Genomic DNA, 18,710 nt, shown 5'->3' on the forward strand with positions numbered 1-18,710 from the left:
CCTGCAGGCCTGAGCAATACTCTTATCCTCCTCCCTAGTCGTTTGTCCATGTTTCCACCTCTTGTAAGCTTCCCTTCTTTTGAGCTCACTGAAGAGTTCCCTGTTAGTCTTAGGCCATACTTGCTAGTCTTTCTGCACATTGGGATAGTTCTTGCCTGCACTCTCAGTAAGGTTTCTTTAAAGCACAATCAGTTTTCCTGCTCTCCTTCCCCCTAAGACTGGCCTCCTAGGGGATCCTGCCCATCAGTTCCCTGTGTCAAAGTCTGCTTTTCTGAAGTCCAGGGTCCTTACTCTGCTGCTCTCCTTCCTTCCTTCCCTCAGGATCCTGAACTCAATAATCTCATGGCCTCTGCTGCCCAAGCTGCCATCAATTTCTATGTTCCCCACCCATTCTTCCATTTGTGAGTAGCAGATCAAGAGCATGGTCACCAGTTGGCATCTCCAATGCTTGCACCAGGAAGTTGTTCTCAACATGTTCCTAAACCTTGCTGTGCACTACTGTTTTACCCTCCTAGCAGATGTCAAGGTGATTTAAGTCCCACGTGACAACCAAGGCCTGTGATCTGGAAATTTCCACTAGGTGTCTGAAGAAAGACTTATCCTCCTGATCTGGTTAGCTCAAGCAGACATTCATCAAGACATCACCTTTTATGCTCTCTCCTCTGACCCTAACTCAGAGACTTTCAACAGGCCTATCTTCAGTTTCATACTGGAGCTCTGGGCATTCAGAAAGTTTTTTGTTTTTTTTTTTTATATACAGAGCAACTCTTCCTCTTCTCCCCTGCCTGTCTTTCCTGAAGTTTACACCTATCCATAACAGTGCTCCAGCCATGCAAGCTATTCCACCAAGTCAGTTATTCCAGTCACATCATAGTTCCATGACTGTGTGAGGACTTCCAGTTCTTAGGCTCCATACATTTGTGTATAGACATCTGAGGTAAGTAGCCGATTGCCCTACTTTCCCAGGAAGAATGAGAAGGTCTCTTCCTGCCTCTGCTTCCTTCACGTCACCCACTTCCTCACTTACCTTAGGATTGTGAGTAGTAGTGAGGTGGTGAGTTAGGATTTTCTGCCAAACAGGTACAGCTTCTTTAGGCCTTTGTATTTTGCAGTGTTTATATGAGACTCATCTGTTTTCTGCACTAAGATGACCCATGAGCATAGGCTGATATGGCTCAATAAACACTTCGAAAGACATGAGAAAAATCTCTACTTGAAAAAGGCAAGGGTAGGTACCCTGGTGAGGGGTAGGAGCCAGTTTCCACAAGGAACAGATCTGAGGTGTTTTGTGCTCTTGGTCCTTAGGTCATTTCTCAGTCCTCTGGCTACATGTCCAGTGGCCTCGGCAATCCTTCTGAAGATGCTGAAGCTGAAGGTTGCATCACTTGTAGCACGTTTAATGCCAACCAACCAGAATGGTTATGTGGCTCCTTATTACAACCATTCTATTCCATTATAGGGCTTGGTGGCTCCCTCTCTTTTCCAGTAAGACGACACTGAGCTGCACCTGGAATTTCTGCCTTGAAGCTGAAGGTGTGCCAGTACTGTCTGCCTCCATGTCAGCAGAATCATTTTTGATGCCTGTGTTGACTTCAGTGCCTAGGTCTTACTGGTGAGATCTTCTCTGCATGTGTGAACATCATGTAAAACTGTTTCCCAAGCCTATTAATAGCCTCTATTGTTTCAGCAAATGAAGTTTCAGTCAATTGTTTTGTGACTTGTTTCTCCTCTAAGAGAATGATCAGCATACTGAATGAGCATGTATCCTGCATATAATTGATCCAAAAAAGCTTTACTTATTCTACAAAAGAAAGGAGGAAGCACAAAAAAGTTAGGATTTGAAGCAACACTTAGATCCATCACTTTGAAGAGCTCTTTAGAGTGGAAGTGAAGTCTGACTACCAAAATTAAATAAATATATGAATAAAATAAGTCCAGATAGATCACTTCATTTGCTATTATTTTCCACAGATGCAACTCATTTTGAAGGGTTTTTTGTTTGTTTGTTTTTTGAAGGATATGGACATTTAGCAAGGGCTTAAGTCTGGTTGGTTGAATACTTGCCTGCCTTCCTCCCCCTGTGACAGGCAGAAAAAGGGAAGTAAGGAAGAGCTGCAGGTACCTTACCTTTGAACAGGAGTGCAAGTAGCACAGGATCTTGCATACCTGACATGTATGCACACCTTCAAATGGATTTCACATGGATGTATACATTATACATGCACACTGAATCAAAATAAGCTAAAAAAGTTTTCTTTCATTTTTTTTCACTATGCTGAGAAATATAGCTTTGGTAGGAACAAAGGAAGCCAAGGGGGTGGCATAAATCTTTATCCCACAGAAGATTCAACCTGTATCATTTAAAAACAACACTAAAAAAGCATTTTTTACAATAAAGTCAGTTTGAACAAACTACAATAGCCTGTAAGCACAGGCAGGGCCATTGTATCATTTTTGCCGGACTTACGGTATTAAATAAATGAAACTGCACCTTATCCCTAGCTCAGTAAAATTTTTCCATCTGAAAACTGAAAGCAAAATTATCTGGAGGCCATCTCGAAGAATCGTTGTTGTAGTTCTTCTACAGAATTTAGCTTCTATTACATATTTAGGCTTGGCAGGATTTGATTTTTGTTAGTACAGTGTTGATAAACATCAGTTTAACTTCACACTTGCACACCACTGGGAAAAATATTTCCATTGTTATTAATCAAAATTTATAGAAAGAGGACACAAAAAAAATTATAGCTGATGAAGTATGTGATGACAGGGTGAGCAATCCTACAGATCCATGCCAACTGTAGTTTGGACTGCAACTCCCAGAAACCCCAGGGGACTGGGAACAAAGGGCGAGTGGACACAGGACTAATAGCAGCTCTGCTGCTCAGCTGGTGGCAGTCCTACTGTAGTTATAATGGGTCACAAAAGAAAATCTATAGAGGAATACTGCAGTGAATACCCTTAGAATTAAAAATGGTTAAAAGATTAGCAAGGAAGATGAGATTTTGTACTACAGCTTGTAAGACAGAAGTCACCTGACAGACAAATTGCGTTACTGAACATATGAACAGTCAGACTCATTTGAAATTAAAAGTCAAAGACAACACAAGCTATGATGGAAGCCTGCTTGGGAAGAATGAGACAATGGAAGGAAGCAGCAGTGGATTTTTCTCACTATCTGGTATGCGTGTTGTGCTTTGAGGCAATTACAATGAATGCAGTCCTGGGTTCAAGCTATTTATTTGTTCTGCTTTGCAAATATGCACCAACAGCTCACACTTGCTTAGAACTTCATTAGCTGGAAGAAAAATACTTGCCTTAAGTTATTGCCCACCACCAAGCAGTGATTATTGAGTGGTGAGAAATTTTCCTTAGTAATTGATGAAACCCCCAAGCTTGCAGAACAGCCAGCAATTAACACCCTTGCAGTAGTCTACAGTGATAAAAATAAGTCTGTAAATAAAATTCTATTAAAATCCACTGTTGTTCTTCGACACAGGGGTCACGTCAGTTTGTATTAAACATGTACGGCCTAACACGGGGAAACTGTACATCAATCAACAGTGACTCTGCAATGTACATGCAATGCCTAGTGAAAGATTTGGAAGAAATGCATTCACATCTGCTGCACATTCCATGTATTGTTTATCTTTTTTGCATGTGGCCATTGTTCATGCATTAAAAACAGACGATTTCTGTGACATCACAAATCTCTAGCACATTTTCCAGCAAGATTTAAACATGCCAACAAGCAAAGGCAAGTGTTTTTTTTACAGTCTGTGCCAGCAACAATGCATGTTCATTGGATTTGTGTGCGTACCCTCACCTCCCATGTTGTGCAATCTTGCTGGTTTTCCTGGCTTGCTGCAGCAAAATACATCCATACACATTGGGACAGTGTGACAGACTTTCTTACAAAACAACCAGACAGTCACTTCAAAGATAGCGGCAAAACCATGAGGGATGGTCAAGGATGATGGAAACCAGCAAGAACTGTACTGCAAATGATCTTTTGCTTGTGCATTTTGGGATAAATACATGCTGTTCATTTGCAAATGGAAACAGATGCACCCCCAATATATCACACTGATTCTCTCTTTAACAGCGATCTACAAGCTGTTGCTGATGTAAATAATACTTTGAAAAGAGTGGAACTTAGGGCAATGGGCTCTAAATGGCAGCCCCTTTCATCTGCAATGCATGCTTTTGCTTCAGAACTTCAAAGCAAACTGAAAGCAACCATATTCTGCAAAGTACCAGACGGACTCTGTGGATTGGGATCCATCTTTGCTGATGGTAAAGTGTTTGACCCATTAATCAAGGCTCAGATGTCACACAATCATAGTGGCTATGAAAATATTCTGCATATTTTCTCTTTCAAGGCAGAACAGTTCAAGCATGACTGACTTGTACATGGCATGTGAAACACCCTGTGATAGCAACATAACAGCATTTGATAACTGGAAAGTTGAGACCCAGTTAGTTACTGACTGTCTTGTCTGGTGTGGCATTACATGCACTCACAGTGCCAGACGCTTCAGTGTCTGTGGAAAGATCACTCAGCTTGTTTAGAAAAGTTCAAGACAAATGTTGTATGTGCCTCTCTGAAGACCAACACAGACAGCTCAACATTTTGTGCTACAATTAAGACAAACTCAAATTTTGAGAGCTTTCAAAATCTGAATTAGTCTGTTGGATCTAGCAAGTTAACCGTTCCAGTTATGGTAAAAAAAAAAGACCTGATATTTTTAAAATACATATTTTTTAATTTTAATTAAATGTTACTTAATTAACAGAATGGTTTTAAAACAGTACGATTTATTGATTTATGGATATTAACTTTTTATATTTTCACATGCAATTTTATAAGGCTTTTAACAGCATACTGTCATTAATAAATTGTCTGCCCCCCACACCTCTAATTTTGTGCAATCTTGAAAATTTAAATTGATAAAAATAAAAATCTTAAAAATAAATATTGGTATTATTATGCATTGAAAATGATAAAAAATAAAAATCAAATTCTGCCAAGCCTATACATAATTAAATAGCTATCAGACAATTTAACTCTAGAAATAAAAGGAGTTTGGGTGAAAGCACCAGGAATCACTTCTGATATTGAGAGGACCCTGTCTCATAGCAAGAAAATAGAAGCAACTGGGACTGCAGGCCATGTTTTAATGCTAACTATCAACATCCTGTGCAGTAAATACCTTCCAGAAAGGTAACTCAGTTATCCTCCAGTTTCTCCACTACAAAACTACAGGTCAGAATCCTTCCCTCAAATGCTTACCAAAATTTCAGATAAATAATTATGGCAGAGGTGTCAAAAATATTGCTTGCATGCTGGAACCAGCTCACAGAGCTATTTTATCTGGCCTGCTGGGCTACTGGAAAAGGGGTGGGAGTGGGGGCGGAGAGGAGGAAGAAGGAAAGCATGGCCTGACACTGAATGGCCATTGGTGGCATAAGGGTGAAGGAGAGCTGCACGGACACAGCCTTGTTTGCTCTGCTGTCACCATCCTCACCACTGTCCCCACTGCCATTCTGGGCTGGATCCAGCCTTAAAAGGAGTCCCGTAGTCTGGATCCAGTTTAGGGCACAGGATGAGTTTGACACACCTTATTTATGGTATTAAATCACAGCCACTTCTTTAAATCTTCTTTTCTATCAGGCAAAAGAGGTAATGAAATTAATTTTATTTCAAAATGTAAGTATACTCTTACTGTTTTTAAATCTCTACTTTCTATTTGCATTGTTACTACATTTCTCTTCCAGTTCTTTACCTGAAGGCTCTTGACAAGATTTGGTGAATCTGAAGCACATCATTACACAAAGCAGTAAACTGAGTTTCGACTTCCTTCTACCTTTCAACTGGAACAGGTAAAAGAAGAACAATTTTCTATAATTCTACGTTAGAGTGAAACTTGATCACTAATATGGTAAAATAACCATTTTTATAAATTATAATATATGCAACAGTTTAAGGTGTCAGTAAAACACACTACTTGGATTGACAGATTTGATTTGCAGCCATACAATGACCTATAAATAATGGCATATTCTCACCTTTTGGTGTTACCGCACACTGAAAAACAACCTTGAAAAAAGCACATCTTATACTTTAAAATGTCCAACCCCACGAAAATTAAGTACATTAAAAAAATCTAAAATAATACATGTCTACAAATAGCAACAAGTATGAACAGCTGACAAACTGGCAGTTTTCCTCAGAATTGGCCTAATCTTAAATTATATGACATAGCTACTATCTGTGTAATCTGAGCACTAGTTTTCTTAGTGGATATGGAATTAGATTTTACTAAAATAAAAAGCAAACATACATATTACATTGCAATTATCCATGTGGCTGTCATTTAAACCCTCAGCCTCTTTGAAATAACCATTAGAATAGTAAATAAACCTCACCAAAAAACAGCATGCTATTTTACGAGTGTAGATGTATTAGCTTTATGGTGGCTTGCAGGCACAAACAATTAGATTAAAGTCCTAGAAAATGAAACGTTTCACCGATAAGTATTTTCTGCCTTTTGTTTTCATCTGGTGCAACACTGAAAACATCAGCAAGCTAATGTGGGTGGCTAGCTTTGGTCAATAAAAACTTTGATACAATATTTTTATTTTAGTGTTTCAGAGCTGGCATTGTAATCCAATAAGCCAAAGCAATACAACATAAAGAGCCTCTTAGAGTTGGTCTATAGACATAAATTATGGAATGAAAATAAGGTTAATTTCTTCCACAGCTGTATTAAAGAGAAAACGTGTAACCGTCAGTGGGACTAGGTGTCTAGACCATATCATTACTTTGCCATTTTTTATCTCAGTTGCTTCTAACATTTACAGTACACTTTTTCAGGTCACACAGGAATCATAAAGCATTAACTTCTTTTTCTAGTGGTGTTGAATCTCAAGTGCACATTCTAAAGCTAAATGATCGGCAATGCATGTGGCTTTAGCAAATAAGCTCACAAAGCACAACATTTAAAGATTTATCAAAAGATCAACAACTAAATATACTCAGGCTTTAGTCTAAAAAGTAAAATTACTAAATACTTTATAAATCAGCAACAAAACTGCACTGGGGAAAGCTTACATTCTAACTTAATGAACTTTAAGGAAATGCAAATAAATTCTATGCCCTGGCTTGATGGTAACAGTTGGGGCAGTACTTTTTACTAATCAAAATAAATTAATAAATTATATTTATTTTGAAGTATCAAGGATCTTTTGGCTCCATCCTAAGGATCTCAAGGCTCTTCTATAGCATAGATTTTCTTCAGATTCACCAATTACTAATGTTACCCATGCACCTTTTGGTAGCATTTCATTTTCCTTTTCTCTCTCTCATTTTCTGAAAAATTAAATTTGGATTTAACTTTTTTCTTTTAAAAAGTTTTATTTATTTTTTAATCTGATGATACTTTACGTCTGTTAGAGAAGACAAAGGCTGTGTATATACATTCAAATAATCTGGGAGAATTCTCTCAGGTTTGTTCTCCTTGTAAAGAAACTTGCACAGAGCTACCTGTACAGACATTCAAATAACAAAGCCCTGAGGAGTGGAGAGCCTGCACTGTGCACACATCTCATCATGCTCTGCAGGCTTCCATAGTATGCCTGGCAACAGATCAAAGCAATGCATAGGGCAGCCCTGATTGGCTGACTCAGACTGCCCATGGCTGTCCTGTTTTTCCCTACAGTACAATGGGGAATGTTCTGGAACAGCAGAATCCAGTGAGTGACACTCTCTCTCAGGAGGAGGGGAAGAAGCTGGAGGACCATGTTCTTTTCTGAGAGAAGCCATAGTATGTATAGACATTTGCTCACCCAAGAGAAACTCTCCTGGGAGTTATTTAACAACCCTGGTTACTCCCAGGTTATATTTTCTTCTGGAATAGCCATTTTTACTCTAGAAGAAAAAGCCTGAACACCTGTACACTTGTGGTCTCTCCTGGGAAAGCAGCGACTCTCCCAAGAGAAAATGAATGTATATACAAGGCCAAAGTCTAAACAGTCTGCCTGCTTAGAGTCTCCCTATGCCTGAGGATGGGTGTCCATGCCTGCAAGCTTGCAAAGAACATTTTTTCCAACTTTTCACTTGGTTTAATAAAAGATATTACATTTACCCAAAATAACTTTGTCTGCTTAAACAGTTCACCTTGCACCCAGAATTAAATGTTGATGACAGTATTTAATTTGATTTGTTCCACATTTTTAATCAACACTTAGGAAAAGTTCTGCACAAGTGACTTTAGCCTTAACCACCCAGATAAGGTGAACCTCACACCAACTTTATAAGGGGAAACCTGAATCATGAATAATATAAATGTTTTGACCAGGTCACACAATAAATTGAGGGAAGGTTTCATAATAGTAGTTACATGCTTTAAAAAGGAGAGAATCTGGTGATTCACAAATGTGTATGTAAAATATTATTTAGGTAGATTAGTAAGGCAATAAAACAAAGGAAACAAATGTATTAGGGCACCAACAAAGACCTATGACAAAACTAAGACTTTATTATAGCTGCAGAAAGTTAAAATTGTCTCCAAATCTTGATAAAACGAGAGTATCTGAATTTCACATAAAGCTCACGATATATCTAACTTATCTCCTGTAAGAAGTACTTCACTCTTGAACAAGAGCACGTAAGTGCCACCTTCTTGTTTGCTTGGAAGGGCTATAGTCTGAGATGGTGAGTTGTTTAACCCTGAGTGTTACATTCTGTATGCAGCTGGAATTTCCACTTGGATCAAAAATCTACATAAGCCCCATAACCAATGCTTTTATGTTAATATCTTGCTATATACATACAGGTTACCAAAATATTACAGATCTCTAATACAAGTTTTTTTCCTCCACCTTCTCAGTAGGGGAGGAGGTGCTCTTAAATTTCAGTCATTTTCCCAAATTAAACCTATTTTAAAGAGCAAACTTTTGCATACAAGTTTGGCACATCACAAAAATGCATTTAAAAACAAACTACAACTTTCAGCTAAATCTTTTCTAACAGCTATACATACTAGTCAAATTATACATCTTGGATGAAGCAGAAAAACACACTAGTAAAATTTTCCCTTAGGTTCTGTCTCCACATAGCTTTCTAGAGTGCACATTGCTCAGACACCCCTTCAGTAACATAATGAGTCTTCTGACCTGATTAAACAAATTTTATCCCACCATTACTTACTAGGATACTGTACTTATTTTAGACTCTAAGTAGAATCACCAAACAAAATTTAAAAAACCCAAATAAACCAGGCAAGGACACTCGCATCCTGGACCTGGTTTTCACAAGTCTCAAGATTAATTGTTTCTTTTAGAGTCTAAAAGCAGGAGTAATAAAAAAAAAGAAAAGAAAAACAGTCTACAATGTAAAATAACTACCCTTCCTAGCTATTTTGTAAATATATATAGGAGTTGCCAAATATTTAAAGCTTTTATCATGTCTTGTCATAGTTAGCATTTTTTTAAAGTTCCAGTTCCTTGAGTAATCAATTTACAAGAGTTTCTCACCTTTATCAAAGGATACATAATAAGTTAGAAAATGTGCATTAGTCAAAGCTCAAAAAAGGCAGAAACTTTTATTATTAAAAAAAAAAAATTCTAAACTACTGGGGGGGGGGGGAGGGGAGAGTTGGGTTAGAGGCACAATCATTCGGAATTGTACGATTCACTTAATACTGAAGCAGTGCCTAAAGGCCTATGCAATGAAGCTAGAAGCTTTACTTATAAGCTAGCTATTCTATGCTTTCTAACTCAAAAAGACTATACAGTTCATAACAGACAGATAAGTAAGATCCCATTGAACCAGTCTAGTAGAGCAGAGGCACCAAATGACTAGGAAGATTTCCTCTTGTAATCTCACAGGTAGCATACCTTGTCAGAATATAGAAGGACAAAAATGATTTCTATGTACAGGCACTTGTGCATTTAATTTCAAACTCATTATATACACCATTCACTAAATTTAGGATAAATGATAGTTCTGCAGACAGAAACTAAAATATTTAAAGAAATTGTAAGACTGCACAAGGTAATCTGAAAATTAAAATTATTCACAAAGACAGTATTTTGTTGCAAATATTTACTCAAAAAGTAATATTTACAGCAGTGTTTAATAGCTGTTCAAAACATTTAACATTCATTAAAAACAAAACAAAGTCAAAGCATTCTAAAGGATTCAAAAAGAGCATTTTAATTAAGTTTGTTAATATTTCAGAGCAAGCTACTGTTAATCGTATTATGCATTCCAATACCTTGCTGCTAGCTACATAGCAAAAAAAACCAAAAAATGTTTTTCAGCAGCCATATTCTTGTACATAAATTAGACTACAAAATGTCCTGAAATCAAATTGTACATCTCTGCTTTATATGCCCTTGATTTTTGTAACAGTTAGCAAGTAGCAGCTGCAAAAATGGCAGAATACATGCCAGTCTGTTTCCAGTTCATTTCATTTAAGTTTCTACATTAAACCATACTTTGGTTTGACTTACAGGCCACTCTTATGGGTCTACCACTAATTAAAATCATTAAAACAACAGTAATGGCCTAACAGCTACAGTACTTTGAGCAGTATGTCCTACTTTATACAATGAGTACATCAGGTATTTCTGCACAGCTTGCACACTGAAAAATCCACAAATATATATTTATATTGTAATAATTCCACTTTCACTGAAAGTTTAATTAAGATAAGCTTACAGCCTGGCAGAATTACACCTGTACAGAGGTGCATAGATTCATACAGTTCTGGCTACATGCTTTGACAAACAGGAATGTGACGTCAAATCCAAAGTGGGTTTATGTTTATCCAAACTCTCAGTAGACCAATGCACCATTGTGTGAGCATGCTCTATTTCAGCACTACAATCTCATTTACTTAAAACCTTGCTGTTAAAAGGATTCCTGCATAGGGACTATCTCATCTTTTCTCCTTGGCTAACAGCAGATCACCTTACCCTAGGAAATACCACTGGAAAATATTTGTTGTTTCCATTTTTGAGTGTCAGCTTAGGAACACATTCTCTTCCAATCTTTCGGATACATGTGAATACATGCTATACTTTATACATTTAGAAATTCAGTAATCTAGGTTGTATATTTGTATAAACTGCCTTCTTCATAAAAAAAATTGCTCTCTTCTTTTTCTGTCAATACTCTGATCACCATCAATGAGCATACCCATCAAGAATGGCTCAAGGCATTGTTACCATTATTTATATTAAAGCTGAATAAAAGTTAATTTATATTTTCAGCTTTCTTCATTGTCATCTGTCTGGTTTACAGTTGTCTCTACACTGCTGGGACTGCTTCCTTTAGAACAGTCATCCGTTTGTTCAGAAACCAGTCCAGTTTTCTTTGATGAAGATGTAACATTACCTTTTTGAAGTATTTCTGTAGCTTCATGCTCTAGTACCTCTGAGGGAGTCAAAGGCTCCAAATGAATACTGCCTTGTTCACTAATGTCAGAACTAACAGATTCAGGTTCATCTCTTTTTCTTAAAAACTGCTCAAAACTAACATCTTCACCCAAAGTCAGTTTTAAGTCCTTGGTGTTCACAGTTGAAACTGTAGTTTCACCCAAGCTATCCTCTTTATTCTGTTCATTCAAGATGGCATTTTCTGAACTTGGAGAAGTTTTCAGTTCAGTTGTATCACAAGTATGCTTTTGTTTTTCTCTTATTACTTGATCACTGTTTTCTGAATCACAACATGGTCTTCCCTCACATGCTGAGTTCTTCAAGCAAGTGTCCTGGAGCACTATATTGGAGGCATCTTCCGTATTTGACATTGACGTATTTTCTTCAATCTTTTCCACTGATGAGCCTTTTTCACTTTGATTTCCATTGCATTCTTTTGCTTCCTTTGAAGTGTCATTTGCTTGGCTGCTGGAAAAAAAACCCCAAATAAACTTAGCATTCTTAGTTAACATAAAAGTATTTTAATATACAGGTCCTACACTGCAAAGTGACTCTCTATAGAAAAGACACAGTAGAGTTTCATATTTATTTTGTCTTGCCAACTTACATAGTAAAATATACTCTATTATAAGTGTTTCCTTCTTTACAGCCCTGCAAATTAAACCTTACATGTAACAGGCTAGTTTAGGGGTCAGCAACCTTTTACTAACAGTGGGCGGCAGACTGTATTCCAGATGAAGGCACAGGCCACCATACTGCTTCCAGCCATTTCAGATGTCCCTGTTCTGTAAAGGGCTGCTCTTTTCCCTCCCTAATGCAGTGTCAGCCAAAAAAATGTTCTGCTATAAAGTGTGGAGAACTAAAATTTGAGTGGATAATTTGCCAGTAACATTGATCAAAAGCTGTAGTGAGGGTGAGATGAAGCTGCTGGAAGGAACTGGTGTGCTGTTAAGTAAAATGTGGAAAGAGGAATGTGGGTTGGATTGGACAGTTGGGGTCAGCACTCTTAAAATACAGACTGGATCAGACCCTTGTGGGTCAGATCCAAGTTCTCCGTGGGCTCGATCCAGTCTGCAGGCCATAGTTTTCTTTCCTTCTTGCAATATAATACCCATCATGAAGATATAGCAGGACAAATAATGCCCTTCACTATACCCGTGTACTTCCATTTCTTTTTTTCCAAACTGCAATCTGTGAGACAACCTATTCTATTGCATAGTCTCTACTGAACTAATGCAAATCTAACTATTTTCAACTTATTAAACAATTCTGAAGGTGACAAACAAAAAAGCCTGCTCATGCAGCATCTTGACCAACTGGCTCTGTATAATGCCATCAGCAACAGAAACTTGCTTTAATCATTAAAGTGAGCAACTGTGAACCTCAATTCCCACAAGCAGCAAAACATTTTACATAGTCACTTTTAGGAGTAAGACTGTATTTTTAATTAACCCAAATATTAATGATGTAAGCAACGTCAATGAACAACTTACATAATAAATCACAAGTCGTAGCATATAAGACGAATCTTTAAAGGGTATTGGTTACACCTAGTTTTAATGTATCATTTAAAAAAATAGTATATACTCTTCTAAAATGGCGAGAAAAATCAGAATGCTCCAAACAAAAACTAAATTATCTCTTCAGAACTCAGTTTATATAGGAAGTCAAACACCAACAGCACATCTGATTTTCTAGTCCTATCATTCAGTTTAATCTGGTCATACATACTGATATATCACTGATTTAAGATACCCTTGTAAAAGTGCTTCCTATTCGTTATGGGACTACTCGCTTCATTGCTATACTTGCAGTGAGGAGTTGTATTCAGAACTTTTATTTGTTCAAGAAGCTTCATTTCTAATGTTTCCAGACTGGAAGAAGCCCACACTACCTGAAAATGTTGATTTGTGATAGATAAGGAAAAAGGGGAGATGGAAAACTTACACAGCTGGACTATTTGGAGGTTTCTCTCAATTCAGTTTTTTAAATTTTAAATTGTAAATAATCTCCGTATGGCATGCAGCCAAGGGATACATGAGGCATAACAGAATAATAGGAAGTATTTTTGCATTAAAAAACATTTGTATAATGTATTCAAGGAGTTTAAAAATGAGTTGAAACTACTTTTAGCTAAAATCACCTTTAATATTGGCTAAGCAATCCAGGTAGACCATTGCTAAACCCTTAAAAATAACTGGCAGTATTTGGATTGGTTGCCTAAGTCTAGCTAATACTGTTTTAGCATGAAGTGATTTAAAACCAAGTTTTAAACCTCTTCAGGAAACAGTTCAAATGCAGACCAACACCAAATGGCTTTTTATTTGTCTAGACAAGTATCAGTTTAGGGTGTTGTGGTTCTCCTGAAACAACAGATAAATAAGAAATAACAGTTTTTCTGGTATTTTGTTTTTATAATATTTGCAAACTGCAAATCCACACATATTATTTTACAAACTTTGCAACAATTTCATTGATCCCCTGTAATAAATTACACTGCAGTCTAGCTGAATGCTAGAAGAAAATAAGTGTTATTTTACCCTGGACACTACATATTACACCAAAATTTAGAAGTTGTTCTACTTTCAAACTTTAAGTTAAATCATAAATATCTAATCAGCTTGTAATTTATATTGCATTTAAAGGCAATAGGAATTTTTGTGCATAGTATAAGCCTGACAGAAATTCAGCGTTCAAGAACATTTTTTTGAAGTCTAGAAAAAAATAAGAGGCAATCAGAATTTAAGTTTCCCTATACTGTCACACCAATTGTCTCATTCATATTCTGGAGGAAATTATTCAAGAGGTAATTCAGCCTTCCTGCCCAACAAATCATCTTCTGCTGAAACTGTCAGACACATTACTACTTATCTGCCTTTACATTTGTATATTTGAACACCTTTATACATTTAACATTCAGTTTATTTTAAATCCATAATTACAAAATAAAAATAAAAAGGATTCCAACCCTCCCAACTCTGCCAAGGCACACTAGGAAGAGAGACAGACCTTGTAGAAGCTAAAGGATGAGAAGTTCCAGTCCAGGTTCTTCCACTCAGAATGCCATGGCTAAGGATATTAAATGTCCCTTAGGATACTAGATTCAATGTACTTATTCTTCAAAACATGAGTCAATATAGTAGAAAAGAACAAATGACTAGGCCTGTGCAAAGTGGCTAGTATTCACTTTGGATTCAGATTCAGCCAATTTGGGGGACACGGATTCGATTCAGTGATTCGAATCACTGTCCTGAATCAATTCGGCTGAATATGATTAAGAGATTTGGCTGCTGCAGCCAAATCTCCAAATCATACAGGTCCATCTCCTGCCTGCTTTCCCAGACCCGGGAATGGCTGCCCTGCCTGCCCCAGCTCCCAGCACTTGGGAGAAAAAAAAAGCCCCAACTCACCAGGTGCTGCCCAGTGGGAGGCCGATCCCTGCTGCTCTCCAGTGCCCTATGCCGTGTGGGGGGCTCTACATGATCCCCCGCCCACTGTCCCAGCCCCCGCATGGCTGCCCTGCCCACCCCAACTCCAGACCTTTAAAAAAAAAAAAAAAAAAAGACCCCAGAAACAAAAAAACCCCACCACTCACTGGTTTCTGCCTGGCATGGGGTGATCCCCACTGCATGAGCCCCTCCAAAACCCCAAGGCTGCTGCAGAAGCCGGGGAGTCCAGGGTTTTTTTTTCTTAAAGAGCTAGGGTGGGTGGGGCAGCCATGGGGGGACTGGGGCAGTGGGCACGGGTCAGGGGTCTCATGGCAGAGCCCCCCCACATGGCGTGGGGTAGTGGGGGGAAGCAGAGATCACTCCTTTGCCCAGTTGTACCAGGTGAGTCCAGGGTTTGTTTTTAAATGGCAGGAAACTGGGGTTGGGTGGGGCAGCCATGGGGCGGGGCTGGGGAAACAGACGGGGGGCTGGGGGAGCAGGCAGGGGATGGGGGTCCCCTCATGGTCCCCTCCCCCCTCTCCAGTCCCCTCCCCCCACAACTTACCAGCATGGAGTCTAACTAAAGCTTCCTGCTGTTGCGGGCAGAGGACTGCCTGAATCAAAGCTCTCCAAATCCTTTCTGAATAGATTCAGAGAGCTTCGAATCAATTCGGACCTTTTTATTAGTACTCTGATTCAATTTGGATTTAGAGATTCAGCCACCGAATTGGGCCGAATCTCCTCCACATCAAATCAGCACCTGAAGCTTCACACAGCCCTACAAATGACCCACTTTCTTTTGAAGATACTTTCTTTGGGAGAAACTATAGTGCAGCTTCCCAGAAACTCAAAATCTCAATCTGATTGGATTCAGAAAAGACACAAACAAAGAGGCAAGCGTTTTATACTCACAAGTTCTTTCTTGAAATCTGTTCAAGGAATCATATTGTAAAGCATGGAAAAATGACTCAAGACCACAGAGCCCAAGGTGATTCTGTGTAATACAGGGGTGGGCAAAATGCAGCCCAGGGGTCAGATGCAGCCCACCAGGCCACTCTATCCAGCCCACGGGGCCCCTAAAAAATTTAGAAAATGAATATTTATCTGCCCTGGGCTGCCTGTCGTGCAGCCCTCGATGGCTTGCCAAAACTCAGTAAGTGGCCCTTTGCCCAAAATAATTGCCTGCCCCTGGTATAATGGTATTAAGGCAGACGAAACTAAAAGAGATCACAATGGCAATGGTCAAATGTCCCATCATCAGGAGCATCCTGTCAACCAACAAAACTAGTCTAATTATTATGCTACATCACGGCCTAAAACTAGAATTGAAGGATCAAGAAAATTTGAGGACTCAAAATGAACAAGGAAGTAGACCAAATCAAGCAACTTGCTACTTATAGGCCACTTAATTATGGAACTTGAAGAACAGTGTCACTTACAAGCAAAAATTAGTACAACAAATGCAGATTAGAAGACAGGGAGAAGCAAATATATGATATACAAGTGATCATTGTACCAAGATTAGAATAACTTTATTAACTTGGGCTGGATTTGAGCAAGTGATGAGGAAATCATAGACCCTATAGTTCCTGAGCCACCTAGTTCAATTTTTATGTAAGCATTTTAAGTTAAATTAAAATTTCAGAGTTGTTGGGTCACACTGATATGTGGCCAGAGGAAGAGAGAAAGGCAAGGGAGAATGCTTTGCTTGGACAAGAAATTATTCAGCTACTATGTTAAAGCTTACAACAAATAGCTGACTCTTTAAAAATAAGAAATCACGAATTGTGTTGCTATAATTAAGCTAGATCTTTCTGGGAAATAGGATTTAAAGGCCTGACTTCAGGACTAATGTTGCATAACTGTTTATGCAAACCCAGGTAACAGCAAATATTTGACACCTAAGAATGTGATTTTTGATGTAATACATATTTCATACAAATAAACTCCAACTGTGGGTCTGTAGTTAAAAGTTGATGGCATAATCCATGTCCTGAATTACTGTTTCACAAACTGACATTCAGACACCACCAGAATTCTAAACTGCAGCAGTATTTTTTGTAGTGTAGTATGTTACAATTACCCAACAAGTTCATATTTACTTTCCCAAAGAGGAAAGAAGTATCTTTTCACAATGGTGAAAATACAGCTTTGTAAAAAAGCCATAAGTAATGCCCCAAACTTATACTGTTTAACTGTAGGAAGTGCGTTCCATTTTTCTGAAAATACTGTTAACTATTCAGATGCATCATTACAATAAATAATCCTCCATTCCAATATTTTGTACAGTTTATGTGGTACAATTATTCTGAAAGCCAACAGCCTAAGTTCCACATGTCTTGCTGAATAAATGTACTACAGCTGCTATTTGAAAATTACTTTTTCTTATAAAACTCTACTTTATGCAAAAACTAGTTAAAATATTTTCTCCTAATTACCTGAAAAATAACACAGCACAAGTGTTATTTTATGTACTTGAATTTCAAGAGATGCAGCTGTTCCTTATATTTACCTTTCAAAAGTTGATGTTTCTGTTTTTCCTTCAGATAAACTAGATCTTGATTTTTTCTGTAATAATTAATGATATTTTTAAATTTTACATCCATAACCGATTACACTAAAATGCAGTAGACAGAATTTTACACTGTGATTTCTTCAAATCTGCAAGTTATCGAAATCCAGTGGAGATCTTTGTATAGCTGTTTGCAACCAGTCTTTCACATTAAGGAACAAATTATTTTTTTTCCCTTTTTTTTTTTAATTGACACATTCCTGGAGCCCTCATTCATATGAATAATCCCAATGACATCTTACTTGAGTAAGGTCTGCAGAACTGAGTACTCACAGTTGGTGTACTCACATGTTTGGTGAAAAAAGAATCAGGAGGACTGCTGACAGTCAGGCAGTGATTAGTAGAATAGCAATAAAAGCAAAATTAAAGTTAATGCAATATAAAGTATTACACAGACCACTGAATAGTGTATGTTGGAAAAGTTATCTGATACGCAGGACTTGCACATAAATTTGTAAAGCTCTGGTTGTGAGTGCTTAGTACAACATTTCTACAAGAGAACCAACTGCCATCCATTGTAACTTATGCTGTTACACAATTTTTCATCAGCAGACAGTATAACAAATGAGTTATTCTCTCTCATATAAAATAACCAATTTTAAGATGTTAAAAGAATGGACAAATTACAGTTTGCTGTCTGGAAATAGCAAGTTTAATTAAAGCATCTGCTATAAAATAGATCCTACTAAGTTTCATCTAAATCACTGAAAAAGCAGGGCTTAAATGTTCTCCAACTATCAAGAAAGGGGTGAACTGATAGCTGATTTCTAAGAGTCATCTCCCTAGATTTTGACTGCTGTGCTGTTCTCAGGGAAGTCTAACTAGCCCATCTTGGTTCTTCCCAAGCTCCTGGCTCCTAGTTTCAGCTCCACTTCTGGTCTCAGACCCCCTGCTACTTATCAATCCAATAAACAGCACAGACCATGCACTGTAATTTACAAAATAGCAATCAGTCCAGGGCACAACAGAAAGTTAAAAAGAATCATAGATGATGCTGAAATGGTACATCACACCTGAGAACTACTGTTTCAGGGCTCCTTCAAAATCAGAAAACTAGCAGTGAATTGGTCTAAATTTCATTCATATTTTGAATTAAGTGCATCTTCTGCAACCACAAAGACAAAGAAGTTAATGTTCATGTTAAATGAAATCAAGCTCCAGGAGCCCATGGACAAATTACAAAGCAAAAACCTAGGTTCTAGAACATGTGGGGCTCCATCATACCACTGAAAACACATTTCTATACATTAAACAAAATTCAGTCT

General features: G+C 37.9%; 1 protein-coding gene across 8 annotated transcripts in view; it reads right to left on the bottom strand.

Moving 5' to 3' along the window:
• Positions 1-9,656: 9,656 nt before the first annotated feature.
• Positions 9,657-18,710, bottom strand: part of ZNF280D (zinc finger protein 280D) — an 84,557-nt gene continuing 75,503 nt past the window's right edge. For 4 of the 8 annotated variants that reach the window (XM_090029944.1, XM_090029939.1, XM_090029942.1 and 1 more), the window contains 2 exons: positions 17,386-17,441; positions 9,657-11,913 (listed from right to left, as the gene is read on the bottom strand). In XM_090029944.1, the coding sequence (XP_089886070.1) occupies positions 11,277-11,913; positions 17,386-17,441 (693 nt within the window). In that variant the 3' untranslated portion in view covers positions 9,657-11,276. The remainder of the gene's footprint in view (positions 11,914-17,385; positions 17,442-18,710) is intronic. The other 4 variants (XM_090029943.1, XM_090029940.1, XM_090029938.1 and 1 more) reach the window with 3 other exon arrangements.

The sequence above is a fragment of the Crocodylus siamensis genome, chromosome 15 (genome assembly GCF_052110815.1).
Source record: "Crocodylus siamensis isolate JL-2025a chromosome 15, ASM5211081v1, whole genome shotgun sequence".
In the NCBI taxonomy this organism is placed as follows: Eukaryota; Metazoa; Chordata; order Crocodylia; family Crocodylidae; genus Crocodylus; species Crocodylus siamensis.